Source organism: Gymnoscopelus microlampas, assembly GCF_963454915.1.
Source record: "Gymnoscopelus microlampas genome assembly, chromosome: 7".
In the NCBI taxonomy this organism is placed as follows: Eukaryota; Metazoa; Chordata; class Actinopteri; order Myctophiformes; family Myctophidae; genus Gymnoscopelus; species Gymnoscopelus microlampas.
This window is the reverse complement of record NC_139944.1, coordinates 41,566,211-41,585,163: the sequence shown is the minus strand read 5'-3', so window position 1 is coordinate 41,585,163 and position 18,953 is coordinate 41,566,211. Positions and strand designations below refer to the sequence as shown.

The 18,953-nt window shown below is 43.5% G+C and overlaps 1 protein-coding gene across 2 annotated transcripts in view; it reads left to right on the top strand.

Annotated features, from left to right (window-relative positions):
* Window positions 1–18,302, top strand: part of flnba (filamin B a) — a 76,019-nt gene extending 57,717 nt beyond the window's left edge. For both annotated transcript variants that reach the window (XM_084063050.1, XM_084063049.1), the window contains 15 exons: window positions 154–294; window positions 2,043–2,171; window positions 2,669–2,842; window positions 3,360–3,518; window positions 3,850–4,053; window positions 5,762–5,914; window positions 6,165–6,287; window positions 9,270–9,536; window positions 10,103–10,240; window positions 10,578–10,693; window positions 13,107–13,239; window positions 13,760–13,936; window positions 14,448–14,666; window positions 15,998–16,210; window positions 16,422–18,302. In XM_084063050.1, the coding sequence (XP_083919176.1) occupies window positions 154–294; window positions 2,043–2,171; window positions 2,669–2,842; window positions 3,360–3,518; window positions 3,850–4,053; window positions 5,762–5,914; window positions 6,165–6,287; window positions 9,270–9,536; window positions 10,103–10,240; window positions 10,578–10,693; window positions 13,107–13,239; window positions 13,760–13,936; window positions 14,448–14,666; window positions 15,998–16,210; window positions 16,422–16,609 (2,534 nt within the window). In that variant the 3' untranslated portion in view covers window positions 16,610–18,302. The remainder of the gene's footprint in view (window positions 1–153; window positions 295–2,042; window positions 2,172–2,668; window positions 2,843–3,359; window positions 3,519–3,849; window positions 4,054–5,761; window positions 5,915–6,164; window positions 6,288–9,269; window positions 9,537–10,102; window positions 10,241–10,577; window positions 10,694–13,106; window positions 13,240–13,759; window positions 13,937–14,447; window positions 14,667–15,997; window positions 16,211–16,421) is intronic.
* The last annotated feature ends 651 nt before the right edge of the window (window positions 18,303–18,953 follow it).

Here is an 18,953-nt window from a genome sequence, read left to right as displayed (position 1 = left end):
GCAGAGATATCACAGACTACTAAAACTACACAATACTATTCCATTCTATACTATGATTTAATATAATATACTATTATGCTACTCTAGTCTACTTTATATTATAGTACTACTATACTCTCCCATGTCTGCCCCCCCCCCCCCCCCCCCCCACAGGTGAGGTCCACATGCCGTCGGGTAAGAAGGCGGAGCCACAGATCACAGACAACCTGGATGGGACGGTCACAGTTCAATACTCACCTACTGAGGCTGGTCTGCATGAAATGCACATCAAATACAACGGAACGCACATACCTGGTACACACACACCTTGTACACACACACACACACACACACACACACACACACACACACACACACACACACACACACACACACACACACACACACACACACACACACACACACACACACACACACACACACATGGCCATGTAACATTTTCTTTGAAGTATGTGTAATGAATTACCTGTTTGCTTTATGTAATGTACTTGGTTCACGGTGGACTAGTATTAGCTTTGATGAATAGACAGCGAGGGTCAAGTTTAAGCAAGAACAGACAGACACGCAGAGAAAACAACACCCCAGTCCTTCTGTTAGTAGTTCCCTGAGTGTCTGAGTGATAAATCTGTTGTCAGCATGTTTTTACAATGACATCATCATAGACAGGACATGGCATGAAGAGAGTGTGTGTGTGTGTGTGTGTGTGTGTGTGTGTGTGTGTGTGTGTGTGTGTGTGTGTGTGTGTGTGTGTGTGTGTGTGTGTGTGTGTGTGTGTGTGTGTGTGTGTGTACAGTATGTACGCGCATGCACGCGCTCTACGAATATGGGTGTAGGCCGTTGGAGAACATGGCATGAAGTAAGTGTGTGTGTGTGTGGGTGGGTGTGTGCGTGTGGGTGGGTGTGTGCGTGTGGGTGGGTGGGTGTGTGTTCCCAACATGGGTGTAGGCCATTATGATGAATTGGAGGAATGTGTGTTATTACTGTTAGCAAATTTGCAAATGTGGGTGTTTAACACACACACACACACACACACACACACACACACACACACACACACACACACACACACACACACACACACACACACACACACACACACACACAGACACGTGTGTTTGTGTAAACTTACAAGTGCTGTGTCAGTACACATGCACCTCTGTGCCCATGTGCACTGAACAATAGGTGTGTGGGTGTTGCCGTTTCTGTTTATCAAACAATGTAGTCTTACAGAGACAAACAACACTGACTTTGTGACTGCGTATGCACATGCACGTTTTTGTGTTTACGTGTGCATGTGTGAAGGATGTGTGTGTGGGGCCGTTCATGTCTCAGCAGGAGCAAAACCATTAAGAAACGCTCAGCTATGACATCACACACTGGGAATCTGTGCACATTTACATCTGAGAGAGAATGAGTGTGTGATGTCACTGTCTGCCCCCCATTGAGAGACACAGTCAACACACACACACACACACACACACACACACACACACACACACACACACACACAGGGCAGACAGAGGTGTGCTTGCGGTCGAGTGTGTGTGCAGAGTAAATGTTATCCTGTTACACACATTAGACCCAATTAGCATGAATAGGCTCTTTGTGTGTTGTCTAAATCTCTCTCTCTCTCTCTCTCTCTCTCTCTCTCTTTCACTTTGTCTTTGTCTGTGTGTAGGTATGTGTGCGTACATAGAGTCTGTGTATTATGTTCTGTACGTGTGTATTTCATGCTCTGTCTTTGTGTGTATGCGCAACATTTGTTTTTGTTTTGTTCTCTTGGCATCGGCAGCTACGAGTGTGCTTTACCATTTGTCGGCACCTCTAAAGGACTGGTGTGCATTGCACCTCTGTGAACTACAGTATCTGCACATACAGTAGTATGTCACAGGCGGTGTAACTGTGTGCGTCCCTGACTGCATGTATTAATTGCATGCCTGTGTGTGTGTGTGTGTGTGTGTGTGTGTGTGTGTGTGTGTGTGTGTGTGTGTGTGTGTGTGTGTGTGTGTGTGTGTGTGTGTGTGTGTGTTTATATCTTATAGAGTCTCCTCTCCAGTTCTATGTGAACCATGCCAGTACTCCCAGTGTGACAGCCTATGGCCCAGGTCTCGTCTACGGTGTAGCCAATAAGATCGCTACATTCACCATCTACACAGAGGATGCAGCTGAAGGTAATTACTATTCTTCTAATTATTCTTCTGGTAGTAGTGATAATAATTGTAGTAGTAGTGTTGGTAGTAGTCATTGTTGGAGAAGTTAGGTTTCTGTGCCAATGAATGTGTTCTATTACTTTTGCATTCCTTTCGCACAACACCCTCAAATGAAGTGGTAATTGACTATACATGAGATTATATAGAAGAGGTGGGGCTAATGGAATAGAGAAGAATGACACGATAATGTTATTGGTATTAAAATGCCAATAACATTAAAATTAAGATTTTAGCAGTCCAGTGTTATGGTAAAACAACAACTCAGAAGCTGCAGCACCCTCTATTGGTGCATGTTGCATGGTACACTGTGTGTGTCTCTACAGTACACTATGCAGTGTATATAATTTGTGTGTGTGTGTGCGCGTGTGCGTGTATTACGCACAGTATTCTGTGTGTCTCTGTCTTAACTCGTCTCACTTCACATCGCTCCGTCTCTGTCCTTCAATCTGTCTCTGCAGGCGGCCTGGATCTAGCCATTGAGGGTCCTTCTAAAGCGGAGATCAGCTGTCAGGACAACAAGGATGGAACGTGTACGGTCACCTACCTGCCCACTCTGCCTGGAGACTATAACATACTGGTCAGATACAACGACAAACACATCGCTGGGAGTCCCTTCACTGCTAAGATCACTGGTGAGACGGAAGGAGGGACGAGCTAATCCTATTCATTCACAAACATTATCGCTGGAGCTAACACAGCAGTCTCTGTAAAAATATGGATGGAGGTGTAGAAAGACCAGTGGTTCTCAAACATGTGTGACCCCCTTATTTATATGTATTTGGCCACAGACTCCCTCTGAAAAGATTATGTGCCAGGTACCCCTATAAGAGAAGATTTGTGTCAAAGTTTTCAAAACTATTCAAAAAATGTCTAGTTTCTTCAAAATATTTTGAAAATAGTAGATCTACAAGCTCCCAACACGTTGTAAGCTTGTAGACCGGCTATTTTTCAAATAGCAATAGTATAAAATAGGTTTAAAGTGGTTTAAACTATTTTGATGCTATGTGAACACATTTTAATGGGGGATTTCCTGTCCCCGGACACCACTTTGAGAACCATTGGTGTAGACGTGTGTAAAACTGGTACTGGTGCACGTGTGCTACCTGATGCTAACTGTTGTCTTGGTTTTGTTTGGTGTGTGTTGCACAGACGATAACCAGCGCAGGTCCCAGGTCAAGCTGGGCTCAGCAGCGGACTTTTCTCTGGACATCACAGAGACCGACCTCAGCCTGCTAACGGCCTCCATCAGGGCTCCGTCCGGACGGGACGAACCCTGTCTGCTGAAGAGGATGGCCAACAACCATATAGGTCTGATCCCACTGCCATGAAATACACAAACCTACCTGATATGAACCATACCGCCTTGAATTAACGTGACCCTGAATTATACTACCTTGAATTAACATGACCCTATAGGACCTTGGATTACATGACTTTAAATGACCCCAACTTCTGAATTAATAGATTATTATGTTGAAAATCTGCAATGTATTTATACACACACACACACACACACACACACACACACACACACACACACACACACACACACACACACACACACACACACACACACACACACACACGCCTCATCTAATTGCTTGTCATCTCCTCTCCTCTCCTCTCTCTGTTCCTCCAGGCATCTCTTTCATTCCCAGGGAGGTAGGAGAACACCTGGTGAGCATCTTGAAGAATGGAGTGCATGTGGCTAACAGTCCCATCACCATCATGGTGGTCCAGTCAGAGATAGGGGATGCCGGTAGGGTGAAGGTCCATGGAGAAGGCCTCGTCAGGGGGGACACCTTCACCAACTCCTGCTTTGTGGTCGACACCAGGGAGGCAGGTTGGTACAATATTATGTTATACCATACAATAATTAACCACTTTAGTTGACTAGAGTCCCCCAGGATATTGTTCGCCCCAGAATAGAGGCTAGGATTTGTGTGGTTAATTACTGGGCTTGAGGGGACCGGGGTGGATCGTAGGTGTGGATATTGAGGAGCCGAATGGATTTGGTAAAGAAGCATGTATACTGGGGTTACCGCCTCAAAGATGGCAGTTTGGTGAAGAGGGTGTGTGTGATTTAGTCACACAGCCTTCACTTAGATAACCTCGATCAACAACAAATGCCCAGGTGATTAGCTATACTACCGCTATACTAGTATCGTCCTTGCTGTCTCTCCGTATTTCTTCTTTTCGTTTCCTTTCTTCTGTCTCGCATTGATCCCCACTGTCTCTCATCTGTCTTCTCTCCTCTCGTTTCAGCTTTTCTCTCAGCTGTCTCTCCACAGTAGGCTACTTACTTTTTCAATGCCAGTGTGTTCTCTGTCTTGCATTCCTCTTCCCTGCTCACACTCTCCTCTTTCCCTCTCTTTCAAGCACTCTGCCACCTACCTCATACCATTATTATGTGTTTTCACACCTTCCTGTGGTTTGTTCTGTAAACCCAGAAATTAGACCGAACAACCTAAAGTGAGCAAAGGCCATCGGTAGCCAAACAGCCTGCATTTGTTACTGTGTGACTGAATTCAGGTTTCTGTCTGTGGCAAACCAAGCTTGGGATATTTAATGGAATTGCTGATTACCGTAATGTAATATACCCCAGATCTGGTGTAATACACCCCAGATCTGGTGTAATACACACCAGATCTGTTTGGGTGTAATTGCTAAGAATTGTTAAAAAGCAGCTGTGGCTAATTGTAATTTGCTATTTACCATAATGTGATTCTACAAACACATGTTCTCAGTCCATTTACGGCAATGTCTTCATTAAAAGTACATGTACTGGAAAGTGTTTAGGAAGAAAAATGTTTTACGAGTGTGACCTCAATTACAGAATGGAAAACCACAAGCCACAATGGTTTCCTGGAAACCATGACAACAACTGTTTGTCTTAAAGCCACAGTCCTGTTTAGGCTATTTTTAAACTTTATTTATTTATCCAGGAAAGGTTGACTGAGTGCAGATGTTCATTCTTTTTTATTATAGCAAAACCCTTTCATACAGTTACACACATTGACACCTTGGAGCTGCTCAGTACAGCCACAGTTGTCTACTGTTGGCCACTGGGAGCTGCCCATTACAACCACAATCTTCTACTGTCAGTTTCCAGGAGCTGACCAGTACAGAGCAGAGTTTTCAACGGGCCTGAAAATGAAGGCCCGGCCCTAACTGGGCCCTACTGGGCCGGCCCGAGGCTCAGCCCGGCCCGAACAATCACCATACTTTTAGGCCCAAAAACCCCAAAAGGTGTCATTATGTGCTTAATGTCCTTTGTCCACTAATAAGACACAGAGTGAGTAGACGTAAATTGTGCCATCTTATAATGAGCATATAATTGGTCCTCAACCAATTCTATGAAAACAGAGTTGAAAAAGGGTCAAGTGCTCCTTTAAGCCATATATTTTGTTGTATTACTATTAGTGAAAAATCTACAAACCCACAACACGTCATGTTGTGATGCATTGTGAGCTTGTAGATCTGCTGTTTTCTCTACAAAAAAGTGACCATTTATGACAATATAATGACATTCCCAAAATCTTTTTTTCCAGGTTACGGTGGCTTGGCTTTGGCCATCGAAGGTCCCAGTAAAGTGGACATTCAGACTGAGGACATAGAAGACGGGACATGTGGGGTCTCTTATTGTCCCACCGAACCAGGAAATTACATCGTCTCCATTAGATTTGCCGAAGAACATGTCCCAGGTAAATACTATTGGGAAAAAAAATCTAGCTAGCGAGCTAACACGGTCCAAGTGAATATCATTGGCTAATATCATCCTTTTATCTGCTATATCAGTACTTTTATGCAAATTATGTTACTAATTTATTTAGTTGAATACAGCCATATAATATATTTAGTCAAGCAGCAATTCTATAATATATTTACATTATATGTATGTATGTGATATATATATACACACACACTTATAGAGAAATGTGTTTGTGCAAACAGGAAGTCCTTTTACTGTGCGTGTGACGGGAGAGGGGCGTATCCGAGAGAGCATCACCCGACGACAGAAGGCCGCTAGTGTGGCCAGTGTTGGCAGTGTGTGTGACCTGAACCTCAAAATACCAGGTAACACCCACACACACGCACACGTGCGCACGTGCTTACGCATGAAACAAGGCTGTCCATGGGGCCAGTGTTGGCCCTGTGTGTGGCCTCAACTTCTAGTGTATATACTAAGGATAATTCCTTTTAACAGGTCGTTCATGAAAGTCCTTGCGGTCTTGTTTCCAATGAGAACCTGTGAGCAATTAGGGATTAAGAGTCTTGCTCAGGGACAAATTTCATTTCATCGACACATATGCTGGGCTGGCCTGGAATCGAACCTGGGGCAACCAGGGCCTCTGGCTCCCTAGGCGGGCTCACTAACCACTCAGCTATGGCCGCCCCGATACTGCATATCTGTATGAAGCATATTATCGAGCAGAAACCTATCAAAAGTAGCACAACCACAAGCTTGAAGTGCGGCGCGAAGCGACACGTTTGGAGCTTGTAGATCTGCTACTTTTGCTATTTTTGAATTTGAATCCTGAAAAGTATCAGTTTTGGTTATATGAGGTTTCCACCCGACAATATTCTGTAATACACACACTAAAGGTCACGCCAGAAGAATTGAGACTTGCCAGATTGAGTACATCCACAACATCCTCCCTCTACATATCTGCTGCCTTTCCTGTCTATATTCTTGTATTTACATATCATACTGTCTCTCTAATAACAACTTCTCTATAATAACTCGTACTGTATACTCCGTCCTCCTCCCTGGCTGGTCATGGCAGACTCCCAAAGGCCATTCCTGTCTGGCCATTTCATTCACCCTTTATGACGACATTACGGACTAACCGTTCAAATATCAAAATATAGGGAAAAATACTGTAAGAACCCACCACTGGGAGTTTTTCTTTTTTTCTTACTTTATGTTTTTAGATAAGAGTTTGAGCAACAGAACTACAAAACGAAATGCGGGGGCATCAGCCACTCTCATGGCCATTCTGTATAATGATAAATAAATAAAGAACTGCATCTTTATTGTCCTATGGTTTCAATCAGGGCAAAACACTGCATGCAGCATTTAAAGTGAACTTTTGGTCATTTATCCTGGAGCAAAATGATGAACTTGGGTAAGATCTGAGTTTTAACACATCCATGGGGACATCCTTGTGCAAACAAACATTCTTTGACCAGATGTGACGCAAGATTCCTTGCACCAGATGTGTTCATTTGATGTAACTTTTTACACGCTCTTGTTGGCTATTTGTTAGTTATTTAAAAAGTCATATTTGATGAATTATTACGTCCGCCAACATTGTTTTCACCCCCTCTGTTTAACTGACAGTACACCATGAAACTTTGTGTGCATATCAGCAGGTATAAGAGGCAAACCTCTTTATAAGAGGGATCATTATTGGGCCCATCAGGCAAAAGGGGGTGTTGGAGAGCTCATTTATGAATACTGAACAAATAAAATGTTGAACTATCCAACAAATGTAAATGGCAAATCTTGACAATTGCATTGAAGTTAACTGTGTGACTGTAAAAAAGGACACTTTTTCAGCTATTGTTTTATTCCTAAAAGTGAGTACAGTACAGCAGTACAGTACATCCCCAAAGTGGACGTGGCTTCAGGGCTCTATGCTGTCTCCATAATACAGCTGCACTTATTCATTCTTCTCCCTATATCCTTTCTCTTTCTGTTTCTCTCCTCAGTCAGTTGGTTTCTCCTGGTCTTGTCTCGGGAGCAGATCTCCTGTCAGTCTTCTTCTTCTTCCTCCTGTTCCTCCTCTTCCTCTTCTGTTCATCGTTCCCACTGTTTCCTCTGGTGGTCCGGTAGACCCAGGAGCGGCTCCGACCCCAGGGCTAGGGGCCCCGCGCCCAGGGCTAGGTCCCCGGCTCCACCACGGGACCGGCGTGTTGCCCACATGACTGGCCTCTCACGCCTGGTTCTGGGAAGGAAAGTGGCCGGGGCGACGAGGGGCATTTGGATTGTTGATGCCCACGTCCTGGTTGGGGGCAGCGCCCGTGTCAGGGGGGAGGGTGGGTGTGTTGTAGGGGCCTTGAGAATATGCTGAAACACCAGCAGGTTCGCACCACATGGCGCTTGGCATTGTTTGGCTGCAGCACGGCCTAATATGTGTTGGGTGTGTGTGGGGGGGTGGGGAGGGGGGGGGGGGGGGGGGGGGGACATTGGGGGGGGGGGGGACATTGCGACATATGAAAGGTACTTGAAAGGTACATGGTTTTATTTATTTGGCTAACAATTATCATTTAGTAAGAACTATTCATACTGAGCTGTTCCCAGACCAGCCAGCTGCTTGCTGTTAAATCATTTTTACCTTTTTAGGTTTTTTTATTGTTGCTTTTATTTTTGCAATTATGTTCAGTCAAAGTAGATAGATTGGCTTATATGACACACTCACTCTCACTCTCTATCTCACACACACACACACACACACACACACACACACACACACACACACACACACACACACACACACACACACACACACACACACACACACACACAGTAACAGCGTTACTTTACTAGTTACTGCATTATAAAAGTAACTAGTTACGTTACTAGTTACTTCAAAATGACAACTCTCCCGCTGCCCGCAGCTGCAGCGAGTGGAGGGGGAGGTTACAAACTATCTGTCGGTAGAAATCGGATCATAATAAACCTTTACTGCTCTGAAGTTGTCGGCTATTTTCACATAAAGTAACGAGTAATGCGCCCATTTTAATGTCAGTAACTGTAATGACATTGCAGAGTTTGAAAAAGTAACTAGTTGCGTTACTAGTTACCGCAAAAAAAGTAGTTGCGTTACAGTAACGCACGCTACTGTAACGCTTTAGTTCCAACGCTGCTCATCACTTAACTTCTACTCTCCCCTCTCTTTTTATTCCATCATGCTATATTCTGTTCTGTTCTGTTCTGTTCTGTTCTGTTCTGTTCTGTTCTGTTCTGTTCTGTTCTGTTATATTCTATGATGCTCTATTATATCATGCTCTAATCTATTCTATTTTGCTCTATCCCATTCATCTCCATTCCAGAGATCGACATCAACGAGGTCACCGCTGAGGTGACTTCCCCTTCTGGAGCCAGTCAGTCGGCTGAGATGGTCGCCACGGGCGATGGAGCCTATTGCGTGCGCTTTGTTCCCACAGAGATGGGCGTGCACCACGTCAGCGTCAAGTACAGGGGCATGCACGTGCCAGGGAGTCCCTTCCAGTTCACAGTGGGGCCGCTGGGAGAGGGAGGGGCCGGTAAAGTCACAGCGGGGGGGCCAGGACTGGAAAGAGCACAGACTGGAGAACCTGGTAAACACACACACACACACACACACACACACACGCACACACACACACACACACACACACACACACACACACACACTCAAAACACATTGTCACTGTCTTCTAGGGAGGTTAAACGAATATTCGATATTCGAATATCGGGAAAATGTGTATATGCAAAAATACTATTTTTGACAGTATTAATTACAATAATAATAATAATATTCGAATATCTGCCAATTTTGAAGACCAATATTTGAATATCATTTCTGTGGAAAGTTACCAGCCTTACTGTCTTCTTGTCCACCTCCATCTCTCTCTCTCTAGGGAAAAAACTAACTTTTCAGCATTACACACATTACAAGATTATTAACTTTCAGATGGGAAGAAGTTTTAGTTTTAGGAGGAGTTTTGTCCACTCAGAAACTGCCTCGCTGATATGTTGGTTGTGCACTTTGGGGACTCTTTGTATTGTCTTTTATGTTGTGCTGTATATTATGTGTTTTTTGTTGAACCGACTGAAATGGAACGTACCTCTGGGACATTAAAGACTGATTATGATTATTACCTCTCTCTCTCTCTCTCTCCAGCTGAGTTCAGCATCTGGACGAGGGAGGCGGGGGCTGGAGGGCTGTCTGTCGCTGTAGAGGGACCCAGCAGGGCAGAGATCTCATTTGAAGACAGAAAAGATGGATCCTGTGGAGTTTCCTACGTAGCACAGGAACCTGGTAACACACACACAACCACACACACACACACACACACGCACACGCACACGCACACGCACACACACACACACGTGCGCTCGCACACATACACACGTATGGTCACACACACACACACACGCACGCACGCACGCACGCACGCACGCACGCACGCACGCACACACACACGTATGGTGACGCACACACACACACCCTTTACTATGTGTAAAGGGTGTGTTTTGAAAAGGTATGCTTTTCAAAATAAGACTTTTGAAGTCTATCACATTTCATTCTCTTATCACCCGCCTCCTTTCTCCACCCCACCTCTCTCCTCTCTCTCTCTCTGTCTCTCTGATTCTAGGTGATTATGAGGTGTCCGTTAAGTTTAATGAGCAGCACATCCCAGACAGTCCGTACCTGGTGCCCGTGGTCGCTCCCGAAAACGACGCCCGTCGGCTGACTGTTGCCGGCCTTCAGGTGAGACGTGAGGAGATGCCCCGCCCCCATACACACTCGCTCCCCTGCGCTGCGTTGCACAGGGGGGGGGGGGCTCCGGCTGTGTAAACATTCTTTATGCAGCTGGGGCCAGTTGCACCACCTCACACTAAGTTCAAACTTAGCCTAGTTATAGCTTAAATGGCTTTTAAAAAAGCCATTTAACCCATTTATCCGGGAAAGTATTTTTAGATGTCTTTGGCTATTCAAAAATAGCAGATCTACAAGCTCATAGCGCGGCACCGAGTGCCGCCCTATGAGCTTGTAGATCTGCTATTTTTTGTTTTTTATGTGAAAATTTGTGCAAATCTTTGAATATATATATATATTTTTTAAATATATATTCAAAGATTTGCCCTCATTTTCACGATTTTTCAAAAAATAGCAGATCTACAAGCTCATAGCGCGGCACTCGGTGCCGTGCTATGAGCTTGTATATCTGCTATTTTTGAATAGCCAAAGAAATCTAAAATGACAGAGATACTTTCCAGGATTGAATGTGTTTAAGCTATAACTTGGCTAAGTTTGAACTTAGTGTGAGGTGGTGCAACTGGCCCCTGGTCCCACTGGACATGAGAGACAGGCAGTCAACACAGATGTCAAATACTGCATCTCCAACGGAACCAAATGGACCTGTAAGGCAGTGGTTCTCAAACTTTTACATTTCAAGGTCTTCCCTCTGATAGTATACAAATGGAACCAAATGGACCCGTTAGGGTCATTTTTAAGAGAAGCCATTTGGTTCCATTTGTGTACTGTCAGAGTTACAGACTTGTAAGGGTCAATTTAGAACCCCTAAAGGAACCCAGAGAGTCCGTGGAATCCATTTTGAGAACCTCTGCTGTAAGGGTCCACGGGTCCATTTGTACACTCTCAGTGTAATGGTCCATTTTAGTTCCCGACTATCAATCATTTAGCTGGGGACCCCCTGGAACCCCCTCAAGACTGGACTCAGAAAAATAGATGTGAAATCGATTTATTCACTACAGAGTTCCGGATGGTCCGCTACAGAAGCGACCTGTTTGTGACTGCCTGTCTGTCTCTCTGTCCATGTGTCCGTCCATCCTGTGTGGAATTAGGGGCGCTTCTCTTCTGTTTCACCTAAAAGCTGTTAACAGCATCAAACATCATCGACAACAGCTCACTGGTTGCCTAGCTACAGCAGAGAGAGGCAGGCCCTAGCAACACTTGTCCTTGTCTTTAGCTAGCTTGTTGGCAGTGGTGGACAAAGTACTCGAACCCAGTACTTGGATCAAAGTTCAGATACTTGGGGTCAAATATTACTTAACTACAAGTGAAAGCTGCTCTGTACTTAAGTTAAAGTATTGGAGTATGGTACTTGCTTTTAAAAGTATTCAAAAATGCATGCTTTTAAATACTTAAGTATACAAAGGTACAAATTACAAGGTACGTTTGCTTTATAATATCAATGCATTGCTGTATTAAAAATAGACATTTTCCCCAAAAATAAGATTTTCCAGAAATTAAAAAAATAATAATAATAGTGAAAATAACAGATATACTAATGTTCTTTTTTCCTTCCTAGAAATGTTGTGAAGTCAAAAGTACAATATTTGTCTTTGAAAATGTAGTGGAGAAAAAGTAATAAGCATCCACAAACACAAATGCTCAAGTAAAGTACAGATACTCAAAAAGTACAGTACTTAGGTTAGTAAATGTATTAGATTACTGTCCACCACTGCTTGTTGGGTGATTGTAGCTGGCAGTACCGTGTGTATGGCTGCCTCTGCCTGCTGGAGCTGCACCAATGAGAGGTCAGGTAAGTGTAGAGAGTAGAAATGCATCGCTCATGGGTCTAGCCCTCTTTCGATTTGCATACGATTTGTAGAATTAGCATGGATAGTCAAATGGGTCCCAGATTATGGCCACTAGCGGGGCAGCAGCGCCATCTACCGGAAGCTGCGGAGAACACATGCCCTCGTTCACATCAACAGGTCTGCAAGTGTAATGTGAGCAGCTTCAGTTTCACATCAGTGAGGACCTGAGCTGTTCACGTGGGTTCATGTGGGCACTGTTGTTAAGGTGGCGAGACAATGCCTAAGTGGCTTGGTGGGGCGGGGGGGAGGAGTTTTCATGTAGGAACTGCTTGAAAGATGGGGGGCTTTCGGGTAGGAAGGGGCCTAATGCCTGAGGGGTATTTGTTCTAGTTTTGGTTCATTTGATCCCTTGTTTTGTTAATTTGTGTGCACAATATACGTTCCATCCTCCCCTGCTGTCTCTGACCACCCCTCATATACAGTACATTCAGTTGGCCACCACCACACATCTGTAATACCCAGCTGCTAACCTTGTTTTGTTGTCCTTTGAGGATGTTGTCCTTTGTTTGTGTGTGAGATGTCATTGCTTACGCTCCCTGTGTGACCAACCTGTGTAGGAGTCAGGGTTAAAGGTCAACCACCCAGCATCCTTTGCGGTGCGACTGAATGGAGCTCAAGGTGACCTGGAGGCCAAAGTTCATAGTCCCTCTGGAGCGCTGGACGAATGTGCCGTCACTGAACTGGACAAAGGTACTACAGCTAGCTAGCTAATTAGTTAGATCATTCAATAGTTTGATCGTTTGTTAGGAATCTGCTGTCACTGTTGTACTGGACAGAAGTTATGTAGTTTAGATAGACGTGTGCAGTACCTCCTCACATCGCTGTATACACCTTTCACATCACTATTTTTTAAAATTGCGATTTATCCATTGCTTTTGTTTCATGTATTCATTTATTTTTGCCATGCACCTTATGTGTATTGGACATTGTATATTTGATTTAGTTTGGTTTAGTTCTTTTGCTCTCTATTGTTTTTCTCTCTTCCTCTTCCTCCGAACTAAAATGTTGGGAGCTTGTATGAAAAATAATATGACAATAAAGTTGAATCTTTTCAAATCTGACAACACAAACATTCTAAATGTGCTCAAGTTTATTTCCTGTTGCAGTGTTTGCCAATATTAATAGCCGATGGGCAATAAACTTGAGCCAAAGCTGTTCCCTTCTATACTAACACTAAACCTCTCCTTCTGCCCTCCTGCTTGTCGTCCAGATAAATATGCCATCAGGTTCATTCCCCGTGAGAACGGTCTTCACTCCATCGGCGTGAAGTTCAACGGCAACCACATCCCAGGAAGTCCTTTTAAGGTCAGAGTGGGAGAACCGGGTCAGACTGGGGAGGCCGGTCTGGTCACAGCGTACGGAGCGGGACTTGAGAGAGGGACGACAGGTACCCTACCTCAGTGGTGCTTAAAGTGGGGTCCTTGGGGGGGGAGGGGTCCAGGGAGTCCCTAGCAAAATGTGTTAATATAGCATCACAATAATTTTAACCTTTTATACTTTGGCTATTCAAAAATAGCAGATCTACAAGCTCATAGCGCGGCACTCGGTGCAGTGCTACAAGCTTGTAGATCTGCTATTTTTGAAAAATTGTGAAAATGTGTGCAAATCTTTGAATATATATATTTTTAAAGCAAACACTTGTAACTCAAACCTTTGCTTCTGGGGGTCCCTGGAACAAAATATTTTGAGATGGGGGGTCCGCGGCCAAATACATATCACTTTGGGGGTCCTTGACATGAAAAGGTTTGAGAACCACTGCCCTACAGACAGGTAGTCTGTACCATGTCTGTCTGTGGACCAGGAAAGAAGCTAAAGATTCTTTGTTAGTAAACTTTGTGTTTGCCTTTCTTTCTTTCTTTCTTTCTTTCTTCATTCCCGTCTACGTTTTCCCCTCCCAGGCACCCAATCAGAGTTCATCATTAACAACACTAAGGCGGGGCCCGGGGCCGTGGCTGTGACCATCGAGGGCCCCTCCAAGGTGAAAATGGATTGTGAGGAGTGTCCAGAGGGTTATAGGGTTCACTACACTCCCATGGCCCCTGGAAACTACCTCATCAGCATCAAGTATGGAGGACCCAGCCACATCCCTGGTAGTCCATTCAAGGCTAAAGTCACAGGTAGGCTACTCCACTGTGGTCTACTTCTATGGCAGGGGTTTCCAAACCTTTTAGCTCGAGACCCAAAAGATAAATTTGATATCTCGGATTATAATAGTATAAGCTCTAATTTCTTTTTAAGTAATACAATGCAGGTCCACAAATAACGATTTTTAGCAGCCTCTGCTGGTCATTACCGTCACTGCAGGCCGTTCGTTTATTCCTCCGTTACCCAGAATTCCATTTGTTTTCACCGGAAGACGGAAGCATTTCAAAAAGCGTTCTTTTAATTGTTTTATACTATCTGTGGATCGTTTCTCTTTGCCAGTGGAGTTTTAGTTACCGTGAGCTGTGTTTTCTTTTTCTGTTGTTTTTCGATCTTCAAATCCCACAATCTCTTACAAACAGCGTGAGATTCCTTTTTGTTATTAGCGCGGTAGTTCCTGGCCAAACAGGAAACCGGTGATGTAGTTCCTGGCCAAACAGGAAACCGGTGCATTTCCGTTTCCGTTTTCTGGCCGGATGACGTCATTTTCGTGGGAAAGGCTCACCGAGCCACCTTTTCAATAGAAATTATAATAGAAAAGGCTTTCGGGGGTGAAATTCATGGAGTGGGTGTTGTGAAACATTTGCCACTCACTTCAACTTTAGTTTTGTTGAAAAAGTTACCTAGTATTACTTTAAATACAGGATTTTTTAAATTTAGCATCTTTTGAAATAATAAAGAACAAGATATGACACAGTCATATTATACCAGGTTGCAGCATGGCTAAGTATTTTCAAATAGCCGACGGTTGAGAGTGCTCATGTGTCCTATAGTTGCTTCTTTTGGGCTTGTTTTCCTAGACCTGGTTGCTTATTTCTCTCACTAAACATGGCAATATTGAAAGGCCAAATGAGGAACAGCGCCACAGTTCATACAGATACATACAGTGGCAGAACACAGTATTGCGGGTCGTCTTTAGATCCCATATTCTGAGAGGACATTGAGCCCTCATTGGCTAAATGAGGAAAAAGTCACACAAAAGGGCCAGCCAATGAGGAAAAAGTGACTACTAGCTGGAGTGTAGATAGAGACCAGGTTTGGCAACCGGGTAAAAATGGCAGTAAACGGGGAAAAAAAAGATATTTACTCGCGACCCGTAAAAATGTGTCGACGACTCACAAATGGGAACCGACCCAGTCTTTGGTAAACACTGTTATACTGTATTCTGCCGTAGGGCACTGCATCTTCAAGACTATAGTCACACTGGCTCTACTGTATTCTATTGTTTCTGGTTTACTCTATTCTATTCTAATGGATAATGTTACTGAATATGCAGTGGAAGTCACATAAATTCCTCCTCTATCAGGTCCTCGGCTGGTGAATGTGACCAATGCCAGCGAGACCTCGACTTTGACAGTGGACCCCCTGCTGAGGGCCTCCAGCAGCAGCAGTCTCTCCCAGAGTGCCCTGCCCAGGCAGGGCTACTCTGACGCCAGCAAGGTGGTCAGTCGAGGCCCAGGACTCAGCAAGGCCTTCGTTGGTCAGAGGAGCAGCTTCACAGTGGACTGCAGTAAAGCTGGTAAGATATATGAATAATAATTATAATAATAATAATCCTGATTATTATAATTAATAATTATTATGATAATAATACTACACAGACAACAGCTATGTATTTAGTTGACAGAAATCAGTTACGTGTTCCTCTCTCTGCCTCTCTCTCGCTCCTGTTCCTCACCCACTAACGTTACATTTCTCTTGGCCCTCCTCTCCTCTCCTCTTGTCTCCAGGTAAGAACATGTTGTTGGTAGGAGTCCAGGGACCTGTTGTTCCATGCGAGGAGGTGTTGGTGAGACATTCCGGCAGGCAGCAGTACAACATCAGCTATGTGCTGAAGGAGAGAGGCAATTACATCCTGGCTGTCAAGTGGGGCGAAGACCACATCCCCGGATCCCCCTTCCAAATCTCTGTCCCATAATGCCACCTCTCCCTCCTCTTTGGTGATGTCTTTCTTCTCTCTTTTCTGATTCTCTCATCTTTCTTTTTTATTTGTCTCCTCTTCATTTCTCTCCTTCCTTACCTCTTCACTTCCTTTCTCCCCTCCCCTAAGTGACTTAGTGATCAGTGACAAACATGGTTGATGTTTAACAAATGAATGAAGGTAGACCCCCAATGATTAGGGAAGCCAAATGGTCCATTTAAAATGGTCTCCAATATGGAACTACTAAATAAATAGAGGTTGGAGGAGAGAGAAAGAGTTGGAAATGATTTAAAAAGTCTCCATTTATTGATCTTGGCCACCCTGAAATTGTTCTAAATATTGATATGGGATAATTGTTTATTAATATTAATATGGATTTGCACTGGGATTTTTGTATTGCTTGATTGGTAAATTAATATGATTACAGGTGGGTTTTTAATATGAAAAGAATATTCCTAATGTCCTGTTGACTCTCCTGATATGAATGACCCATTTGACCTTACTGTACTTATTATGTAACGAAACCCACCCCAATGTTCAATGTATGTTTTCTTTAATTGTACTTTACAGCACTTTGCTTAATGTGCTGTTGTAGTTATGAATTATTATTGTGTTGTTCTAGAATGTTGTGTTCTAGGATGTGCTGCAAGAGGTTCTGTGGACACGTGATCAGACCAGAGAGAAATGTTAAACTGTACACGTTTATTTACTACTGATGTTTATTATTGCTGTTGTTGTCACCATGAACTTGAGTTCCCAGAATCCATGCATACATGCATACTGTTGCCAATAAACAATCATGACTTAATTATTTTCAGTTGCCTTCACGCTGCTGTATCTGATCAAATCAGACCACTTCAACACAACTAACACTACTACATAATATACAAGGGCTGTGTTTTCACAGAAAACTAAAATCTGGCTTAACGTTTGACAAAATAATGTGCAGTGTGTGTGTGTGTGTGTGTGTGTGTGTGTGTGTGTGTGTGTGTGTGTGTGTGTGTGTGTGTGTGTGTGTGTGTGTGTGTGTGTGTGTGTGTGTGTGTGTGTGTGTGTGTGTGTTTTTTTTTTTAAACCTACCTAATTCCTCCTATATAATAAAACCAATAAGTTAACTTTCTATTTAAATATGTGGAAATGCTGCATGTTTTCACACTATGTGAACACAGGCAGATCTGGGACAGCTAAATTAGAAACACATTTGTTTTCCCCGTCTGTAAATGTAGCCAGTAATTATAGTGTGTGTGTGTGTGTGTGTGTGTGTGTGAGAGAGAGAGAGAGAGAGAGAGTGTGACCGTCCGTCTGTCCTAAAAACTGCCTTCATATTGACACTGAGACTTGACCTGTCCTGACAAAAATGTAGTTGGTTCAGGAGTCGATAGTATTCAGTTCATTTGACATCATTTATTCTACATCAGATTTGTTTTGCTGATATGAAATCTAAAGCCTTGCCATGACTTAGCTAGTCGGTGTTGGTTGTGTTGCAGGGTCGGCCTGATCAGTGATTAGTTCTGGTACCAAGTCGATAATATTTGTCTTTTATTTGAACAATAGACGGATGGGGAAGTTCTTTTTTTAAGAATTATTTTTCTTTCATTTTGTATTAGTACCTGGTATCTTAAGAAATAAAGCCAGGAAAGATGTACATTTATGACAAAAAAATCAACTGGAATAAAACAAATCATGTTCACTGTCTGTGATTTGTGAATTTGTAAGGTGTGTGTACAGTATGTTCTGATGTCCTGTTAAATGTGTAGAATGTGTTAGCTAGAACCCTAGTGTCCCTGTTCATAATTAACCTGACTCCGCAAGATGGAAGACGCTTGCTTCACACACTTGTCTCACAGCCAGCCTACTTCCTGGAGGCTGTATTGTGAACCTGTGGGTTAATTCATAATAGGCAAATAGGCAAAACTACCAGGGTATTGATATAGATATAGATGTCAAATGCAATGTGATGTGGGAGATTGTGTTTTTTTTTAGGTTTCCTGGGGGGGGGCTCTTGACCAAGCTGGGGGTCACCCCCCCAGGACATTTTGAACAGAGTAGATGTAATTTCCAGTATTCTGGTGGATTTTGGGAGTTTGACACTTTTATCAGGCTTTACTTACCATCAAATATAGATGGAGTGAGTGGGTCTGATGAAATTTCACAGCTATGGCAGAAACAATATTCTGAGCTGTTCAACTGTGTAAAAAGTAATCTTGTTGTAGTGGAAAATGTAGATTTTAATGATGAGGTGATTGTTACTCCTGCCGAAATTCATGAAGCAGTTTTGAAGCTAGGAGATAATAAGGCCTGTGGTCTGGATGAGATAACAGCTGAACATCTAAAACTAGCC